This window comes from Nerophis ophidion, linkage group LG28 (assembly GCF_033978795.1).
Source record: "Nerophis ophidion isolate RoL-2023_Sa linkage group LG28, RoL_Noph_v1.0, whole genome shotgun sequence".
Classification (NCBI taxonomy): Eukaryota; Metazoa; Chordata; class Actinopteri; order Syngnathiformes; family Syngnathidae; genus Nerophis; species Nerophis ophidion.
This window is the reverse complement of record NC_084638.1, coordinates 18,879,287-18,897,640: the sequence shown is the minus strand read 5'-3', so window position 1 is coordinate 18,897,640 and position 18,354 is coordinate 18,879,287. Positions and strand designations below refer to the sequence as shown.

The window sequence follows — 18,354 nt, the reverse complement described above, 5'->3', positions numbered from 1 at the left end:
GTTGTAATTAAGACCTAGAATCCATAATAACCAAAACAACGTATTCTCCGCCAGACGCCATCTTGTTTTGGTCTTCCTCCTGTGTGACGTCTTCGAGGTGTTCTCAACCACGGAACAAATGTTGACCAAACACGTGTTTCACTGGGACAATAGTGAGTGGTGCACACCTCCTTCGCTCGGCCACAGAACAACAAAATTCCCATTTAAGAGTTGCTGGTGTAACAATAGGAAGAATATATTCCACTCCTCTCTTCTACACGCGGCTTATGAGGTAATAGAAATTATATATTTTGATAGGATTTATGTTATTCACCTGATATGTTGTTCGAAGCTAACGTGCTAGCGTTAGCAGGCCTTTGTAACAAATACTAGCGTTTTTTTTTTTTTTAGGAGTGTTTTTTAAATGTTCTCTATGAGAATTATATGAATACGTTTTTCAACTTGTTTAAGTTGGGGTCCACGTTAATCAATTCATTGTACAAATATATACTATCAGCATAATACAATCATCACACAAGTTAATCATCATAGTATATACATTGAAATATTTACAATCCGGGGGTGGGATGAGGAACTTTGGTTGATATCAGTACTTCAGTTATCAACAATTGCATCAACAGAGAAATGGACATTGAAACAGTGTAGGTCTTACTTAGTAGGATATGTACAGCCAGCAGAGAACATAGTGAATTCAGATAGCATAAGAACAAGTATATACATTAGAAATACATTTGGTTATTTACATTAGGTTATTTACATTAGGTTATTTACAATCCGGGAGATGGGATGTGAATGGAGGAGGAAGGGTTGAAGTGGCCTGAAGGTGTTGTGCATGTAAAGTAGATGGCAGTATTGTCCTGTTTAAGAGTGTCACATGCTGTTTACGACAGACGAACCGCCTGTAGACGTAAACGTGACTGTTATTGTTGTGTGTTGTTACTGCGCTGGGAGGATGTTATTGAAACTGCCTAACAATAAACCCACATAAGAAACCAAGAACTCGCCCTTGATCATTCTACAGTTATAACGTCATTGGGCAGACACGCTCTTTATACACGTCACTCAGGTCCTCATGGAGCTGGAGGGGGCGCGGCCTCCAGCTCCGCCGGAATTTCGGGAGATTTTCGGGAGAAAATTTGCCCCGGGAGGTTTTCGGGAGAGCCGCTGAATTTCGTGAGTCTCCCGGAAAATCCGGGAGTGTTGGCAAGTATGACACATACATTGCATTAGTCTACTTTGTGTTGGTGCTATATTTGTTAGCAATAAATACAAATTATGTTGTTTGCACGCACTTATATTACCTTGATAACATCCATCCATTCATTTCCTACCGCTTGTCCCCATTTGGGGTTGCGAGGGGGGGTGCTGGAGCTTATCTCAGCTGCATTTGGGCGGACATATCATGGAAATTAAATCAACTGATGTTTGTTATTACAAATACACTATTTGCACAATTGTAAGCGACCGATGCTTATTCAGTCAGACTAAAATAAATGTTTAATTAAATAAATGTTAAATGTTAAAAATAGCTTTAATATACTGCACACAAAATGAATTTGCATCAATATTTTGTTTAGAGTCAAATCATGAGGCACCCAAATATTCAAAAAATATGTATATATTTATATATTTGTATATATAGATATTCTCACACCAGCACGTTTCTTAAGGTGTGGGTGAGGTTCAACCAACATACTATCACACGGCCACACTCGCTGGCACTTGTTACACGTGCTTCGCTGCACTTCTGTTTGTTTTCTGTTGGGTTAAAAATGTTGCTTTCGCAGAAGGAAGAACAAGGAGAGGATATTGCGCGTAAAAGTAAAGCCAACTAATCACAGCTCTGCAGTCCTGGTCACCGTTGACATGAGGTGGGACTATTTTGGAGGTGCACGTCAAGGTTGGCTGGTAGGTTGGTAGTGGGAGGAGCGAGTTGGCGTCACTTGATGCTGCAGCACAATGAAACTTTTATACGTGCAGACTGACTTCATGCAGTCATGACGGTATTAAAATCCCAGCAGGAGGTTTTTTATAAGTTGTTACTTTTTATCAATAACTAATGTAAATGCAGAAAACAAGATAAATTACACAATTCATAATAACCAATAACTGATGATTATTCCATGTGTAGAAGAACATCACCCCAAAGTGGTGTCAGTCCTCTTGGAAAGTATTATATTTGATAGACGAAAAAGTATTTGACACATCTGAGCTGAAGTTTGTTTGTGTTGTCTTGCGGACGTCCAACAGATGAACGCTCGTCAAAAAGAACGTCCCCTTCAGCAGCAGGAGGATCCACAGCCCCCCCACATGAAAGAGGAAGAGGAGGAAGTGTGGATCACTCAGGAGGAAGAGTGTCTTCTAGGGCAGGAGGAGGCTGATCTCAGCAAGTTTCCCCTGACTGTTGTCTCCGTGAAGACTGAAGAGCATGAAGACAAACCACCTGAGTCCTCACAGCTTCATCACACTCCAAGTAAGCACAACATTTAGATGTCATCCAATATGTATGCTAAATAGTTAAACACTGTTAGTACAAGGCGGCTAACATTATAGGTAATGGTAGTCCTCTATTGTGCCTTTAAAGCCCCTTTAAAGGCCTACTGAAACCCACTACTACCGACCACGCGGTCTGATAGTTTATATATCAATGATGAAATCTTAACATTACAACACATTTCAATACTTTAGTATAATAATTTAGTTTACTAAATTGCAATTTTAAATTTCCCGCGAGGTATCCCGTTGAAAACGTCGCGGAATGATGACGCTTATGTTGACGCGTGCTTGTGACGTTATTGGTTTCAGCCCAGCACCACTCACGGCTAAAAGTCGTCTCTTTTCATCGCATAATTCCACAGTATTTTGGATTTCTGTGTTGCTGAATCTTTTGCAATTTGTTCAATTATTAATGGAGACTACAAAGAAGAATGCTTTTGGTGGAAAGCGGTGTATTGCAGCTGTCGTTAGCAAAACAAACACAGCCGGTGTTTCTTTGTTTGTTGTGAAGATTTACTATGGAGCAGAGTGGTCAAGCAAACATGTTTCTCTACCAAATGTCAACCAGCAAGTTTTGGGGTGAGAAAGTTGTGATATTAAGTCGGCTCTTACCGAAACTTGATTGGAGTTTGCGTCATCCTGCAGCAGCTATCAAAGAGGCAGCTACGACTTTTTTTGCTCCTCCATGGCTTCCATCCGGGACACTGGCGGTCACCGCAGCCCTCCGACTTTCAGGTATGACTTTATAATCTCACTAAAACACTAGTAACACAATAAGCAGATAAGGGATTTTCCAGAATTAAATGTGTCTAATAACATCTGAATTGCTCCCACTGCAATCGCCTTTTCTTTTTTCTTTTCTCGTGCTTCACTTTAACTTTCCTCATCCACAAATCTTTCATCCTCGCTCAAATTAATAGGGAAATCGTCGCTTTCTCGGTCCGAATCGCTCCTGCTGCTGGTGGCTATGATTATAATCAATGTGAGGATGTGAGGAGCCCTACCACCCGTGATGTCACGCGCACATCGTCTGCTACTTCCGGTAAAGGCAAGGCTTTTTTATCAGCGACCAAAAGTTGTGAAGTGTATCGTCAATGTTCTCTACTAAATCCTTTCAGCAAAAATATGGCAATATCGCGAAATGATCAAGTATGACACATAGAATGGACTTGCTATCCCCTCACGATTTATTAAAAGAACATAAAGGTGACTGACATTCCGGCAGCGTGTCGTAGATGGTCTCCAATTCCTAAAGAGGAATTGTTGATGGAGATACTCCATAAAACACCACATAGCAAAACATGTTTGGGTAAAAGTTCCTTTTGGCCCAGACAACAAGATGACCGCCAAAACGTATTTTCCATGATAACAAAAACATACCATAAGTGTTTTTTTTAGTGATTTTGGAATTAGATTGTTTTTTAAATTTCCATAATATAGAAGTTATGGTAATGACAATGTCATTATAATATTGTGGTTAAGTTTAGATATAAAGAGTAGGTGTAATAGACCATATACAGAATACAATGTTTACATACTTTACATCAGTGAAGTTAAGAATGCCTCAATCAATGCTGCCTCGTACTTATAAAAACTTTTAAAATTGCCCCTCATCAAATTTCCAAGTCGGTTATTGTACTCACTCTACCACTTTTGAATTAATTTGAGGAAATCAGTAGGTATTTCCCGTGTTTTTAGTGGTTGTTTTGCTACACACGTTCAGAACACAAATAATATCAATGTGTTAACAGTGTCAGTCCAAAACTATTTATATTCTCTCTGATTAATTTATTTACCCAACAGACCTCCAGCAGCCCCTTCACATTAAAGAGGAAGAGGAGGATCCACAGCCCCCCCACATTAAAGAGGAAGAGGAGGGAGAGTGTCTTCTAGGGCAGGAGGAGGCTGATCTCAGCAAGTTTCCACTGACTGTTGTCTCTGTAAAGACTGAAGAGCATGAAGACAAAGCACCTGAGTCCTCACAGCTTCATCACAGTCCAAGTAAGCACACCATCCACATATAATTTTATTATCAGGGCATTCAATCCATCACAACTGGACTCTTCACTTTGTTTTACAAGACCTTTGTCCTCTCATCCAAGTAGTTTCATCACTTCATGCTCATAGATAGGGATAATGTTTGTTAAGAAATTATCGATTTCGATGCCATTATCGAATCCTCTTATTAAAACGATTCTCATCGAATCCAGATAGGTTGTCATGTATGGAAAAATACACAATACTTGGTTTGACAAAAGCTCACTTTTATTTTTTAAGGAAAAAATAAAATAAATAAATAAATATTGACTGTTTGTGCCCCTTTAAGTGGGCCACCTAAGAAAAATACATGCAGGGGAAAATCCTGCACGCATTTGTATTGTACAGCACTTTACATTTGAATACACATCTCAGCGTAATAGCGTTGTTTACTTTTTGCTCCGTTACATGTCAGCAAAATACAATTATTAACCTACTTGTATTCGTCCGTGTTCACTAAGTTGAAGGTGAGGAGATTTTTCACCATCATTCTCATTAGCTTGCGAGTAATGTTGTCATTCTCCTCCTCACTCATCTTGCTGTGCTCTGCGTTATACCTCGCCATGGTAAATAGTTATACCTCGCCATGGTAAATGGTTATACCTCGCAATGGTAAATGGTTATACCTCACCATGGTAAATGGTTATACCTCGCTATGGTAAATGAGTTAACGCTCTGTGCTACAGAGCAAACACTGCCCTGGTCACTCTGGCTGTCATGAATGTCATCATCTAAAAAAGAATAACGTAAACATTATCTTAATTCACATCTTGAAAGCGCTAGTTTGCTAGACACACCTGCAAACTCTGTAGTGGTGTAGGCTACAAGATACCGTTAACGTTATCACACATACAAAAAGGCTAACGTTAACGTTACCGTTAGCCACTGACTATGCTTAGGTAACGTTTGTCTAGCTAACATTACTGCAGTCCTGGTTGACATAAGAGGTAACGTTATTTTAACCAAAAGGCTACAAGTGAGCAGATATGGAAATTAACCGGCAGCATTTAACGTTAGTTACTCACCAGCACTATCACTGGGACTGCAGGTTGAAGCAGAGGAAGAGGGGCGTGCTTTGTCATCTCTGTTGCTGCTTCTCCACGTGTCGAAGACATGACGCGTTTCTCTAACCTTCACATTATGTGCGACCTGAACATGTTTCATCATGTTTGTTGTACTACTCCCCTTACAGGAAAGCAAAGCCTGGCAATAATTGCAGATAGCCGTTTCCTCGTCGTATTTCTTTGTAAAGTGAAGCCATGCCTTGGAGCATTTTTTCCGGTCCATTTTTGTTGCTGCTTCTGTATCTACTGGCAAATGACTGAGCTACGTCATTTCCTGTGACGTGCCACAGGACATTTCCTGTGACACGGGATTCGTTCCCAGGGATTCGAATAAAGAACCAAATATTTTTCTTTACTATAGTGGCTTCGAGAACGGGAACCGTTTCTTAAAAAGGGATTCGAATCCATGAAATCGGTTCTTTTCTTATTGAACAATCCGTAGAACCGGTTCTCTAACGTCATCCCTACTCATAGACTTAAATTCTAATCTTTGGAATTTAGAGAGGAACTGCACTTTTTTGGGGAGTTTTTTTTTTCTATTATTCACAATCATTATAAAAGACATGACGATGGATATGTTTTTTTTTAAATCACATTCTAACTCATTAATGTATATAAAAGTCCTCTATAACCATCCAATAAGCGCCCCCAATACTTCACTTGCATTGTGTGGCTTGATTACCAACCAAGTATTAGTGATATTGTTATTATAAGTGCTAACGCAGACAAACTATTTATAGCGTGTGTGTCTATGTTGACATCAGCAGCTGGTAAGCTCCTTCCTCGCCTCGGTACCGGTGAAAGATTTTTACAGATCAGGAATCATGCCTCTCACCTGGATAGTAGAAGGATGAGGACGTACTCTGACAAGATGGTACCCTTTGACAGCTAATTTAGACCCGGCAATGGCGAATGACACGAAGAGACGCTTAGCTTCACCCCCTTTTCCGTGCAACGATTATGAGTAATTCGTCATCTAAACTGGAATGTAACAATAGTCTATCAGTCTGCGTCATAGTGACAGCAGACCATAAACAGTAAGTGATCTTTTTTATGTTTAATGGCTCTCACGAAGTCTGCAGTGATGTTAAAAAAAAGAAAAGCGAACGTTGTTATTTAGCGCTTTTTTCTAGTAATTCAGAGCGCTTTACATAGTGAAACCCATGATCTAAGTTACATTTAAACCAGTGTGGGTGGCACTGGGAGCAGGTGAGTAAAGTACCTTGCCCAAGGACACAACGGCAGTGACTAGAATTGAACCTGGAACCCTCGAGTTTCCTTAGAATGTATAAAACTCTATCAAAATCTCGTAAAAATCGTAAATACATCCTAGAAATGTCTCAATAATTCCATGAAGAATATTTTTATTTAAGAACTTTCTAATGTATTGTGTTTCTATCTTCACTTCTGTTAAAATGTAATAATCACTTATTCTTCTGTTTCGTTAAAATGTACTAAGCACTTGTTTTGTTGTTTGATACTTTAGTTTTGGCTGATCCTAGAAATTTAGTTATCAATCCAGTACCAAGTAGTTACAGGGCCAGTATTTGTCATACAAATGCGGATACTGATATTTACATTTTTCAAGATAATTGAGTACTTAAATTTTTGTTCGCAATCATAATCAGACAAAAACACAGGATGGTGGTGTTAGAATATCAACTGCATATTTAAATATGGCTCTGAATTTAATCATTAAGTTTATGCCCTTATAGTCTTCCTTATTTACCGAGGTTTTAAACAATAACACAATCTATTGAATATATGTAATACAAAATATTGATCAAACCACTGTTTTAACCTTATACTGATATTATACTGTTGATTTTTGCATCAATCGGACCACATTTGTTGACATTTAAGAGCTTTAGCAGGGTTTCTGTGGGTCATTAAAAAGCATTAAAAGTCATTAAATGGACTTTTCCTAAATTAAATTAAATTAAGTCCTTAAATGGTATTAAAAAGCATTAAATACAATGTCCAGAGGCATTAATATATTTATGTAATTGTAGGCCAGGATCGGTGTACCGTATTTTCTGGGCGATCGGGCCCACCGGATTATAAGGCGCACAGTCGATAAGCGAGTCTAGTCAGGTCTATTTTCATATAAAAAGCACACCGGATTAGAAGGTCATTTATATATATTTTTCTAAATGTAAAATACTTCCTTGTGGTCTACATAACATGTAATAGTGGTTCTTTGGTCAAAATGTTGCATAGATGATGTTTTACATATCATCTTCAAGTCAGTTTCTGACAGTCGCTTCAGAATGTACCGTTTTGTGGGCGGTCTTATTTACGTGGCTCTCCTTCGACAGCGTCTTCTCCCCATCATCTTTGTTGTAGCGGTATAGCGTGCAAGGACGGGAGTGGAAGAAGTGTCAAAAGATGCAGCTAATTGTTTTAATGACATTCAGACTTTACTTCAATCAACAATGAGCAGTATCTCCTCAGCCGAGGCTCACTAGTGCCACAACATCGCCGGAAATGTGTCCCGTGAAAAAACGTCCGACCGGAACTCTCTAATGACCAATGTTCCTTGGGTGAATTATGTAAACTCACTACACCGGTATGTTTTAGTGCTTTCATGGCGAGTTTACTGACGGATAAAAGTAAGAACTTTACACTACTTTGTATTAGAAATGGCAACAACAGAAGATGAATGTCCCATAAAGAGAAGATAGAGAAAAATAAGCTCATTGACTACGGCATCGTCACTGACAACAGTGGCGGTCATGGGGTACCAGACGGTAAGAGAAGCCAGATAATATGTCTGCTAATGGGTGCCATTTTGCGGTTGTTATACACAAACACACACAACAATGATACTTGTATCTCTGACTATGGTAGCCGTAAGGGACAACAATCCATCAAGCGGCGCGGCTTCAAAGTTGTATTAAAACATTTGGACATATTTTGAGTGCCGTGTGTAATGTTCTTTATTTTCAATGGAACATTTAAAGTTTTGGTGTTGTTTACTGGCGTCATATTACAGTCTACAGGTATCTCTTATGTGTGACTGCCATCTACTGGTCCCACTTATCTTTACACCATGTACCAAATGACAAAGGACAAGGCACAGGAAAAGCAGGGGACAACCCACAGCACTCGCAGTGAGAAAACTCGACCACAAGACAGCGTCATAGCAGAGACAACAATACAAAATACAGATTTACACTGTAAACGACCTAATCTTTTCTCTAAGTTTATACATCAGTAACTGACATAAAAATGATGGAGGGCGCAGGAGCCTATCAAAGCTGCACTCACACAGAAGGGAATTTATCACAATATAGGTTTTAGGCCATATTGCTTATCTCTCGTAAAAAGTGTTCTTTTCCTGTGAATAATGTTGTAAAGAGCAGTGTGTTTGTTTTCAGGCCAATTCATGTAATAACTTGTTATTTTAAGTTCATGTAAACTTACTGAATGCCTCATGTGACTGAGCAAATCTGGACATTTCTCAAGCATATTTGTAATTGTGTGTGCTGTAGACATCCATCAAGAACAACTCCTGCCTGAGAAACCAGAGTGTAGCTCCAGGATGGCAAAGAAGGATCCATCAAAGAAGAAGATCAGGCGCCACGGACCCTCTGGCGTCTCCTTTTCTTCTTTGACACAGACCCTTCCCTGTAAAAAGGAAGAGGAAGACTCTCTGACCCCCCACATTAAAGAGGAAGCGATGGAACACAGCATCAGTCAGGAAGGAGATCATTTTGAAGGACTGGTGGAGTTCCCAGTGACTGTTGTCCCTGTGAAAAGTGAAGCTTATGAGGTCCAAGGTGTAAGTGAGGAGAAGAGAGAGGCACAGCCTCCAAGCAGCAGCTCAACACAACACATGACAACAGAAGCTGATGGAGGCCACTGTGGAGGATCACAAGCAGACAAGCTCTTAGCTCCACTATCAGATAGTGAGGACACAACGTCACACTCTCCTGACACTGATGATGAAGACTCTAAAGATGATAAGACATGTCACACTGACAACACTCACTTGAAATGTTCTCACTGTGACAAAACATTTAAATACCATTGTCATCTGAAAGTACACATGAGAACACACACCGGAGAAAAACCTTTTATCTGTTCACTCTGTGGTAAAGGTTTTGTAGAAAGTCACACTTTGAAAGTACACATTAGAACACACACAGGTGAAAAACCTTTTTCTTGTTCAATCTGTGGTAAAGGTTTTGCACAAAGTTCATGCTTGGTAAAACACAGAAGAATACACACTGGAGAAAAATCTTCTATCTGTTCAATCTGTGGTAAAGGTTTTGTTCAAAGTAACAATTTGAAAGTGCACATGAGAATACACACCGGAGAAAAACCTTTTATCTGTTCAATATGTAATAAAGGTTTTGCAGAAAGTCGATTTTTGAAAGAACATTTGAGAACACACACTGGTGAAAAACCTTTTTTTTGTTCAATCTGTGGCTTATCTTTTACAAGGAAGGAACATTTGAAAGTCCACATGAGAACACACACTGGTGAAAAACCTTTTTCCTGTTCAACTTGTGGTAAAGGTTTTACACAAAGTCGTTGTTTGAAAAGACACAAGAGAACACATACTGGTGAAAAATCACATTCCTGTTCAATCTGCGACAGAAGCTTTTGTGACCAATCAAACCTTATCAGACACATGAGAAGACACACAGGAGAGAAAGCGTTGCGTTGCAGTGTGTGTGGTGAAAGATTCTCTTACAAGTACCAGTGTAAGAAACACAAGTGTGCTGGTGAGAACAGCAGCAGCAAATGAAACTGCAGGATTTGAAATAAACTGTCAAGACTTTAATTGTGACTTTCTAACAACATCAGCACATATAACATGTGTGACATAATTGTTTGTGTAACAGTCTTTTTTAATATGCGTCTACAGTTATAGATTAGATATTTTATAATAGTGCTTTTTTTCAGTCAAGTACATGCATTAATATGCAATCAAAGTTTGGAGTGTCAGGCAAAAGCCTATATTGTACATCATCCCACAGAGATTTACTTTGCATACATGCATAAAAAACGGTGTATTGTGTTTCTTTATCACAGAATGAACACGTGTTGTCTTCTATTGCAAAACAACATCCTAACAAATATTTTAAGTGGTCAATTCTGTCTTGCTTTTGGAAGAATGGAAACTTTCAAGTTGTGAGTATTGTTTTTGTTCCAGAGAAAATACAGCAAAGGAGGGATAGCAAATAATTAAAAAGATGATATACTGTAAGTAGAATATTTTGAACAAAAGCCTTTTTATTCTTTGTATTTATTTTTTTTAATTTTTTTTTTTTGAGGTCGTACTTATTGAAATCTTCAAATAATAAAACACTTTTACCACTCAATAAATGCATCAGCGACCAAATGCCTTTTTCAAACCATTGCTGTACAAAGATGGATTTGTTTCTCATTTTAATATAACAACAATTCCATAGTGGAGTATTGTGTGTGATGAAGTTGTGTTTGTAAATTAGTTTCCAGTACAACAACACTTGCAGGTAGGGATGGGTACGCACACACAGTAGTGTGCCTCTGCGGTTACTCCGGTGAAAACTGTAAGATTTAATTTTAATTCTGCTTTTTTTTTTTATTATAACTGACAATGTTTGGCCAACTGTATGCATGCCTATCACTATGGGTGAGCGTTATGTACGTGTGAATCTGAGCATGCATGTGGAGAAAAGAGATGCACAATCATATTTCAACTTACTGATTTCTAAGGTTTTTTTTTTCATGTAAAGATAACAAATCTTAAAACACTATGTCAACTTGTAAGAAAAAAAAACACTAGTTCCATGGAACGTTAGGGTCTTAGCCAAAAATATTAAAGCAGGGGAAGGATTTTTGACATTTAAATTCCTCAAAAGCAGATTTATTCTTACAAGAAACACATCTCTGTAAAGACAACCAACACAAACTTAAAACTAGATGGATATCTCAGGTTTATTACGCACCTTTTACTTCACAAGCTAGGGGTGTAGCTATTTTATTTTTGAAGTGAATTATATTTATATAGCGCTTTTCTCTAGTGACTCAAAGTGCTTTACATAGTGAAACCCAATATCTAAGTTACATTTAAACCAGTGTGGGTGGCACTGGGAGCAGGTGCGTGAAGTGCCTTGCCCAAGGACACAACGGCAGTGACTAGGATGGCGGAAGTGGGAATCGAACCTGCAATCCTCAAGTTGCTAGCACGGCCACTCTACCAACCGAGCTATGCCACCCCCTCATAAAAATGTGCCTTTCATACTTACATCAAAAATAATTGACCCTAACGGAAGACTTATTTTATTGAAGGGTCATATTACAAACCCCGTTTCCATATGAGTTGGAAAATTGTGTTAGATGTAAGTATAAACGGAATACAATGATTTGCAAATCCTTTTCAACCCATATTCAATTGAATGCACTACAAAAACAAGATATTTGATGTTCAAACTCATAATTTTTTTTTTTTTTTGCAACTAATAATTAACTTAGAATTTCATGGCTGCAACACGTGCCAAAGTAATTAGGAAAGGGCATGTTCACCACTGTGTTACATCACATTTTCTTTTAACAGCACTCAATAAACGTTTGGGAACTGAGGAAACTAATTGTTGAAGCTTTGAAAGTGGAATTCTTTACCATTCTTGCTTGATGTACAGCTTAAGTTGTTTAACAGTCCGGGTTCTTGTTGTCGTATTTTATGCTTCATAATGCACCACACATTTTCGATGGGAGACATATCTGGACTGCCGGCGGGCCAGGAAAGTCCCCGCACTTGTTTACTACGAAGCCACGCTGTTGTAACACGTGGCTTGGCATTGTTTTTCTGAAATAAGCAGTGGCTTCCATGATAATGTTGCTTGGATGACAACATATGTTGCTCCAAAACCTGTGTGGACCATTCAGCATTAATTGTGCCTTCACAGATGTGTAAGTTACCCATGCCTTGGGCACTAATACACCCCCATACCATCACAGATGCTGGCTTTTGAACTTTGCGCCTATAACAATCCGGATGGTTATTTTCCTCTTTGTTCCAGAGGACACTACGTCCACAGTTTCCAAATATATTTTGAAATGTGGACTTGTCACACCACAGAACACTTTTCCACTTTGCATAAGTCCATCTTAGATGAGCTCGGGCCCAGCCAAGCCGGCGGCGTTTCAGGGTGTCGTTGATAAATGGGTTTGGCTTTGCATAGTAGAGTTTTAACTCGCACTTACAGATGTGGCGACCAACTGTAGTTACTGACAGTGGTATTATGAAGTGTTCCTGAGCCCATGTGGTGATATCCTTTACACACTGATGTCGGTTTTTGATGCAGTACCGCCTGAGGGATCAAAGGGCCGTAATTTTATCGCTTACGTGCAGTGAGTTCTCCAGATTCTTTGATTCCTTTGATGATTTTATGGACCGTAGATGGTAAAATCCCTAAATTCCTTGCAATAGCTCGTTGAGAAATGTTGTTCTAAAACTGTTCGACAATTTGCTTACAAATTGGTGACCCTCGCCCCATCCTTGTTTGTGAATTACTTAGCATTTAATGGAAGCTGGTTTTTTACCCAATAATGGCACCCACCTGTTCCCAATTAGCCTGCACACCTGTGGGATGTTCCAAATAAGTGTCTTAATGAGCATTCCTCAACTTTATCAGTATTTATTGCCACTTTTCCCAACTTCTTTGTCATGTGTTGCTGGCATCAAATTCTAAAGTTAATGATTATTTGCAAAAAAAAAAATGTTTATGCGTTTGAACATCAAATATGTTGTCTTTGTAGCATATTAAACTTTATATGGGTTGAAAATTATTTGCAAATCATTGTATTCCATTTATATTTACATCTAACACAATTTCCCAACTCATATGGAGTGGGACGGCGTGGGGCAGTGGAAGAGTGGCTGTGTGCAACCTGAGGGTCCCTAGTTCAATCCCCACCTAGTACCAACCTCATCATGTCCGTTGTGTCCTGAGCAAGACACTTCACCCTTGCTCCTGATGGGTGCTGGTTAGTGCCTTGCATGGCAGCTCCTTCCATCAGTGTGAGAATGTGTGTGTGAATGTGTAAATGTGGAAGTAGTGTCAAAGCGCTTTGAGTACATTGAAGGTAGAAAAGCGCTGTACAAGTACAACCCATTTATTTATGGAAACGGGGTTTGTACATCCTACCCAGTAACTTTTTTGAATATCTATTGACCAAACACCGATGACTCAAACTTTTATCATCGAGTGTTTGGTCTATTTCCTGATGATAGCTCCTCTCATATCTACATTGGTGGTGATTTTAACTGCCTTTTGGATCTCACTTTAGATAGATTGTCAACTAAATCTCATGTAATTGCTAATTCCCCTAAAACTATTAATAATCTTATGAGATCAAGAAATATCATAGACATATGGAGAATAAAACACCCTAATAAAAGGGAATATTAATTTTACTCTACTGTACACAATTCTTCCCTAGAATTGACTACTTTTTTGTGGAAGCCTCTGTCCTCTCCAATGTCAGTAATCCCGAGTACCATAGTAGAATCATCTCAGATCACAGTTCTGTGTGTTTGCAGATCCAAACTGATCTCCTTAAAATCAAACAAAAATGGAGATTTAATCCACAATTGTTATTATATGAAGATTTTAAAGAGTATATAAACAAGATTATCCAAGATTTTTTTGAGGTGAATGATAACGGAGAGCTTCTCAGAATCCACATTGTGGGAAGCCCTTAAAGCTACTGTGAGAGGATATATCATTTCATTTGGAAGCTCAAATCAAAGAGAAGCAAGATAAAGGCAGAAAGAATTAGAAAAAATAAATTAAAGAAATGGAAGAAATTCATATAAATTATCTTTTGCAGTCCGACTACAATAAGATGCTGAAACTGAAAAATGAATACAACTCTCTTTTTTACGGGGTACTATCCAAACTCTTGCTAAAAAATAAACAAAAACATTTTTAATTATCCGATAAACCACAAAAACTTCTGTTTAGACAGCTCAAAGGAGATCAAGCCAAAGCTGCTATTCACAAAATATGCTCAAAAACAGGTGGAACATGTACAGATTTACAGGATATCAACAATGTCTTCAAAGACTTTTATTCAGAATTATATAAATCTAGTTCAGCTATATCGGCTAATGATTTTAATTATTTTTTTTTACCTCATTAAACCTACCTCAACTGAGTCCAAATCATCAGAATTCTTTAGACAACACTATTTCAACTGAAGAACTGCAAAAAGCACTGAAATCTTTCTCCGTGAATAAAAGACCTGGTCCAGATGGATTTAGTGCGGAGTTTTATCAAGCTTTTAGTGAAATACTGTCCCCGATAATACTTAGAATGTTAAATGATTATTTTGTGAACAATAAACTTCCAAGCTCCTTGTATGAAGCCCATATATGTATAATAACAAAAAAGGGAAACAATCCACTTGATCCAGCCAATTATAGACCTATCTCCCTGCTCAATTTAGACCATAAGATTCTAACTAAGGTACTCGCAACAAGGTTAAGCAACAACATAACAGAAATTATTCATCCGGATCAGGTCGGTTTCATCCCGGACAGACCTTCTTTTGGCAATGTACGGAGATTACTGAACGTGTTGTACTCAGACTGCACAGGAAACAAAAAGGCCGCAGTCCTGACTCTGGATGCTCATAAAGCTTTTGATTAAATTGAGTGGGCTTATCTTTTTCATGTTCTCAAATTATTTGGGTTGGGAGAAAACTTTATAAAATGGGTTAAAATAATTTATTTTTTACCAGAATCATATGTCATAACTAATAATGTAATATTGGATAGTTTTGAATTACATTGTGGCGTGAGACAGGGTGACTGCCAGTGCCCTTACTTTTTAATTTGGCCCTCAAACCAATGGCTATTGGTTTAAGAATGAACCCTAATATTAAATGATTTTCAGTGGGCTCATCAGAGAGTCTCATCTCACTTTATGCAGATGATGTACTTGTTCCACTTACTGAGCCAAAAATTGCATTACCACTTCTTTTAGAATATGTGGTTATAAAATAATCTGGTCCAAAAGTGAGCTTATGTTCCTAGGAGATAATGTTAAGATCAGTCAAAATCCAGTTAAAGTCGCAGAAAATTATATATCCTATCTTGGCTTAAAAATATCTAAAAATTATGAATCATTACTAAAGTTGAACTTTACTGAAGCCTTTGAGAAACTGAAAGTGTGTATTGAGTATGTGAAGACCCTACCTCTCTCTGTGTTAGGCAGAGTGAATGCTATCAAAATGATCAATCTGCCAAAATATATCTATCTTTTCAAAATTTACCAATTCTAATTCCTGCAGATTTTTTCCAAAAACTTGAATCTTTAGTTCTAGATTTTGTGGGGGGGATATAACAAATGCAGATTATCCAAAAAGCACTTATTTAGATCTACAAAGGAAGGGGGACCGGGTCTTCCAATGTTCAAAAATTACTATTGGGCATCAAATCTGAACGCATTGACCTATTTTATTGGAAGATGTCGTTCCCAAAGAATGAATCACTTAATTCTGCTCCCTCATGGCTGAAATTGGAACTGCAGTCATTAGTTAAACCTCATACATCATTGCTATCTCTACTTTTTACTAAACCAGTCTCTTCAATTAAATCAATAAGCCACAGTGAAGTCGTAAAAAACTCTATCAAAATTATTTCTCAAATTAAAAAACAATTGAATATTTCCTATGTAACTTTGTATTCACCAAGGTGCCAATCATGCACTTATTCCATCGATAACAGATAAAACATTTTTTGACTGGTACTCAAATAGAATTAAATGCATAAAAGACATTTATGTCGAGGACAGTCTTGTGTCATTTGAGCAATTGTGAATCAAATTTAATTTGTACCAATTCAGTTGGTTTTGCTATTTGCAGGTAAAAAAATGTATTAAAGAAAACATTTCAAAGTCTCAGCTGGTAAATGAGAAACATCCTCTTTTAGAATTATTAAATTTATCACCCACAAGTAAAAAGCGTGTCGCTAAATTTGCCAGCTGCTTCATTATGCCCATGACATCAGCAGACAGTGTTAAAAGAGCACGGGAACAGGAACTAAGAACAACAATACCCAATCAGCAATGGGAACGGACACTCTCTCAAATTCACAAGTACTCAAATAACAACAGACATAGGCTCATGCAGTTTAAAGTGATTCATCGCTTTTACTATTCTAAGGTTTTATTACACAAATTTTATCCTGATATATCTCCACTTTGTGATAAATGTAAATCTGCTGAAGGACCATTGTCTCTCATTTTGGGGATGTCCAATTATTCAATCATTTTGATCCCGCATTTTCTTTTTTTATTCAGGGGTATATCAGAGAAAACTTGTTCCTGACAGGTATATAATCTTGTTTGGATGGTCTTCAGAAACACAAAAGCTTCCAAAATATATTACAACTGTGCTGTTGCTTGGGACGGTCTTGGCCAAAAGACTCATTTTCATAGACTGGAAAACCCCATCTGCACCCAACTTCAGGAACTGGCTGAATGAACTTGTGAATGTAATGACTCTTGAAAAAATAAGATTTATAAACTCTACAAATATGAATAAAATGGGAACTAACCTGGAAACCTTTACTGACATATATTGAATCATAACTTATTGACATTTTAAAGAAAAAAAAAAAATTGCCATCTTTTTTGTAGTGTGTACGGTGGACAGGCCCCCGGGAGGTGATCTTGAGGATCTTTGATGCCGAGGAATATTCATCCATTTTGCTATGGTCTGGATAGCCTGCTGATCGTGAGCCGCAGCAGGATGGATGGATATATATATATATATATATATATATATATATATATATATATATATATATATATATATACATATATATATATATACATATATATATATATATATATATATATATATATACACATACATATATATATATACATATATATATATATGAATATATATATATATATATACATATATATATATATATACACATATATATATACACATACATATATATATATATATATACATATATATATATGAATATATATATATATATATATATATATATATATATATATATGAATATATATATATATATATATATATATATATATATATATATATATATACATATATATATATATATATACACATACATATATATATACATATATATATGAATATATATATACATATATATATATATATATATATATATATATATATATATATACACATATATATATATATATATATATATATATATATATATATATATGGGTATCTTTTCTAATAATGTCTATACTGTAAACCTTGAGTTGTTAAAGTTCGAGTGCACCTCTCTCCTCAAGTGTGTATGAGTGAATGTGTGCCTGTATGAAGGGTTTGCGTGAGCAAAGTATGACTGTTTGTCATTTTAACTGTAAAATTTAATAAAATATATTTGCAAAAAGAAAAGACCATTACAGTAGTACAAACTGCTGGAGAAAAAGACTGAGTCTTTCTAAGTTTGATTCAGACATTATTCCTCTGATGTTGGCAATTTGTTTCAGGCGGTAAAAGCTGCTGATGTTATTGACTTAATGCAGCTGTTTAAAAGTTCAAGTCTGAGTCTGTTATTACAAACGTATATATACACACACACACACACACTCATATATATATATTCCTTGTGCACTAATTGACTTAAAGAGCGCACATGTCACGTTATCGATGGTAAAATGCATTTTTAGACAGAAAAATTTGCCTGAGTGGCTAGGAGACGGTACAAAATGGACTAGAAAGGACAGATTAAAAA

The 18,354-nt window shown here is 37.1% G+C and overlaps 2 protein-coding genes across 5 annotated transcripts in view; one reads left to right on the top strand and one right to left on the bottom strand.

Moving 5' to 3' along the window:
- LOC133545390 (gastrula zinc finger protein XlCGF57.1-like) overlaps window positions 1-18,354 on the bottom strand; it is a 179,611-nt gene that overhangs the window by 43,471 nt on the left and 117,786 nt on the right. The gene's annotated exons all lie outside the window — the stretch shown is intronic.
- Window positions 67-18,354, top strand: part of LOC133545393 (zinc finger protein 501-like) — a 399,721-nt gene continuing 381,433 nt past the window's right edge. Inside the window, exons 1-5 of one of the 3 annotated variants that reach the window (XM_061890929.1) lie at window positions 67-271; window positions 2,251-2,473; window positions 3,142-3,231; window positions 4,300-4,497; window positions 9,092-10,950. In XM_061890929.1, coding sequence (XP_061746913.1) covers window positions 119-271; window positions 2,251-2,473; window positions 3,142-3,231; window positions 4,300-4,497; window positions 9,092-10,353 — 1,926 coding nt within the window. In that variant the 5' untranslated portion in view covers window positions 67-118 and the 3' untranslated portion in view covers window positions 10,354-10,950. Of the gene's footprint in view, window positions 272-2,250; window positions 2,474-3,141; window positions 3,232-4,299; window positions 4,498-9,091; window positions 10,951-18,354 lie in introns of those variants that run through there. The other 2 variants (XM_061890930.1, XM_061890933.1) reach the window with 2 other exon arrangements.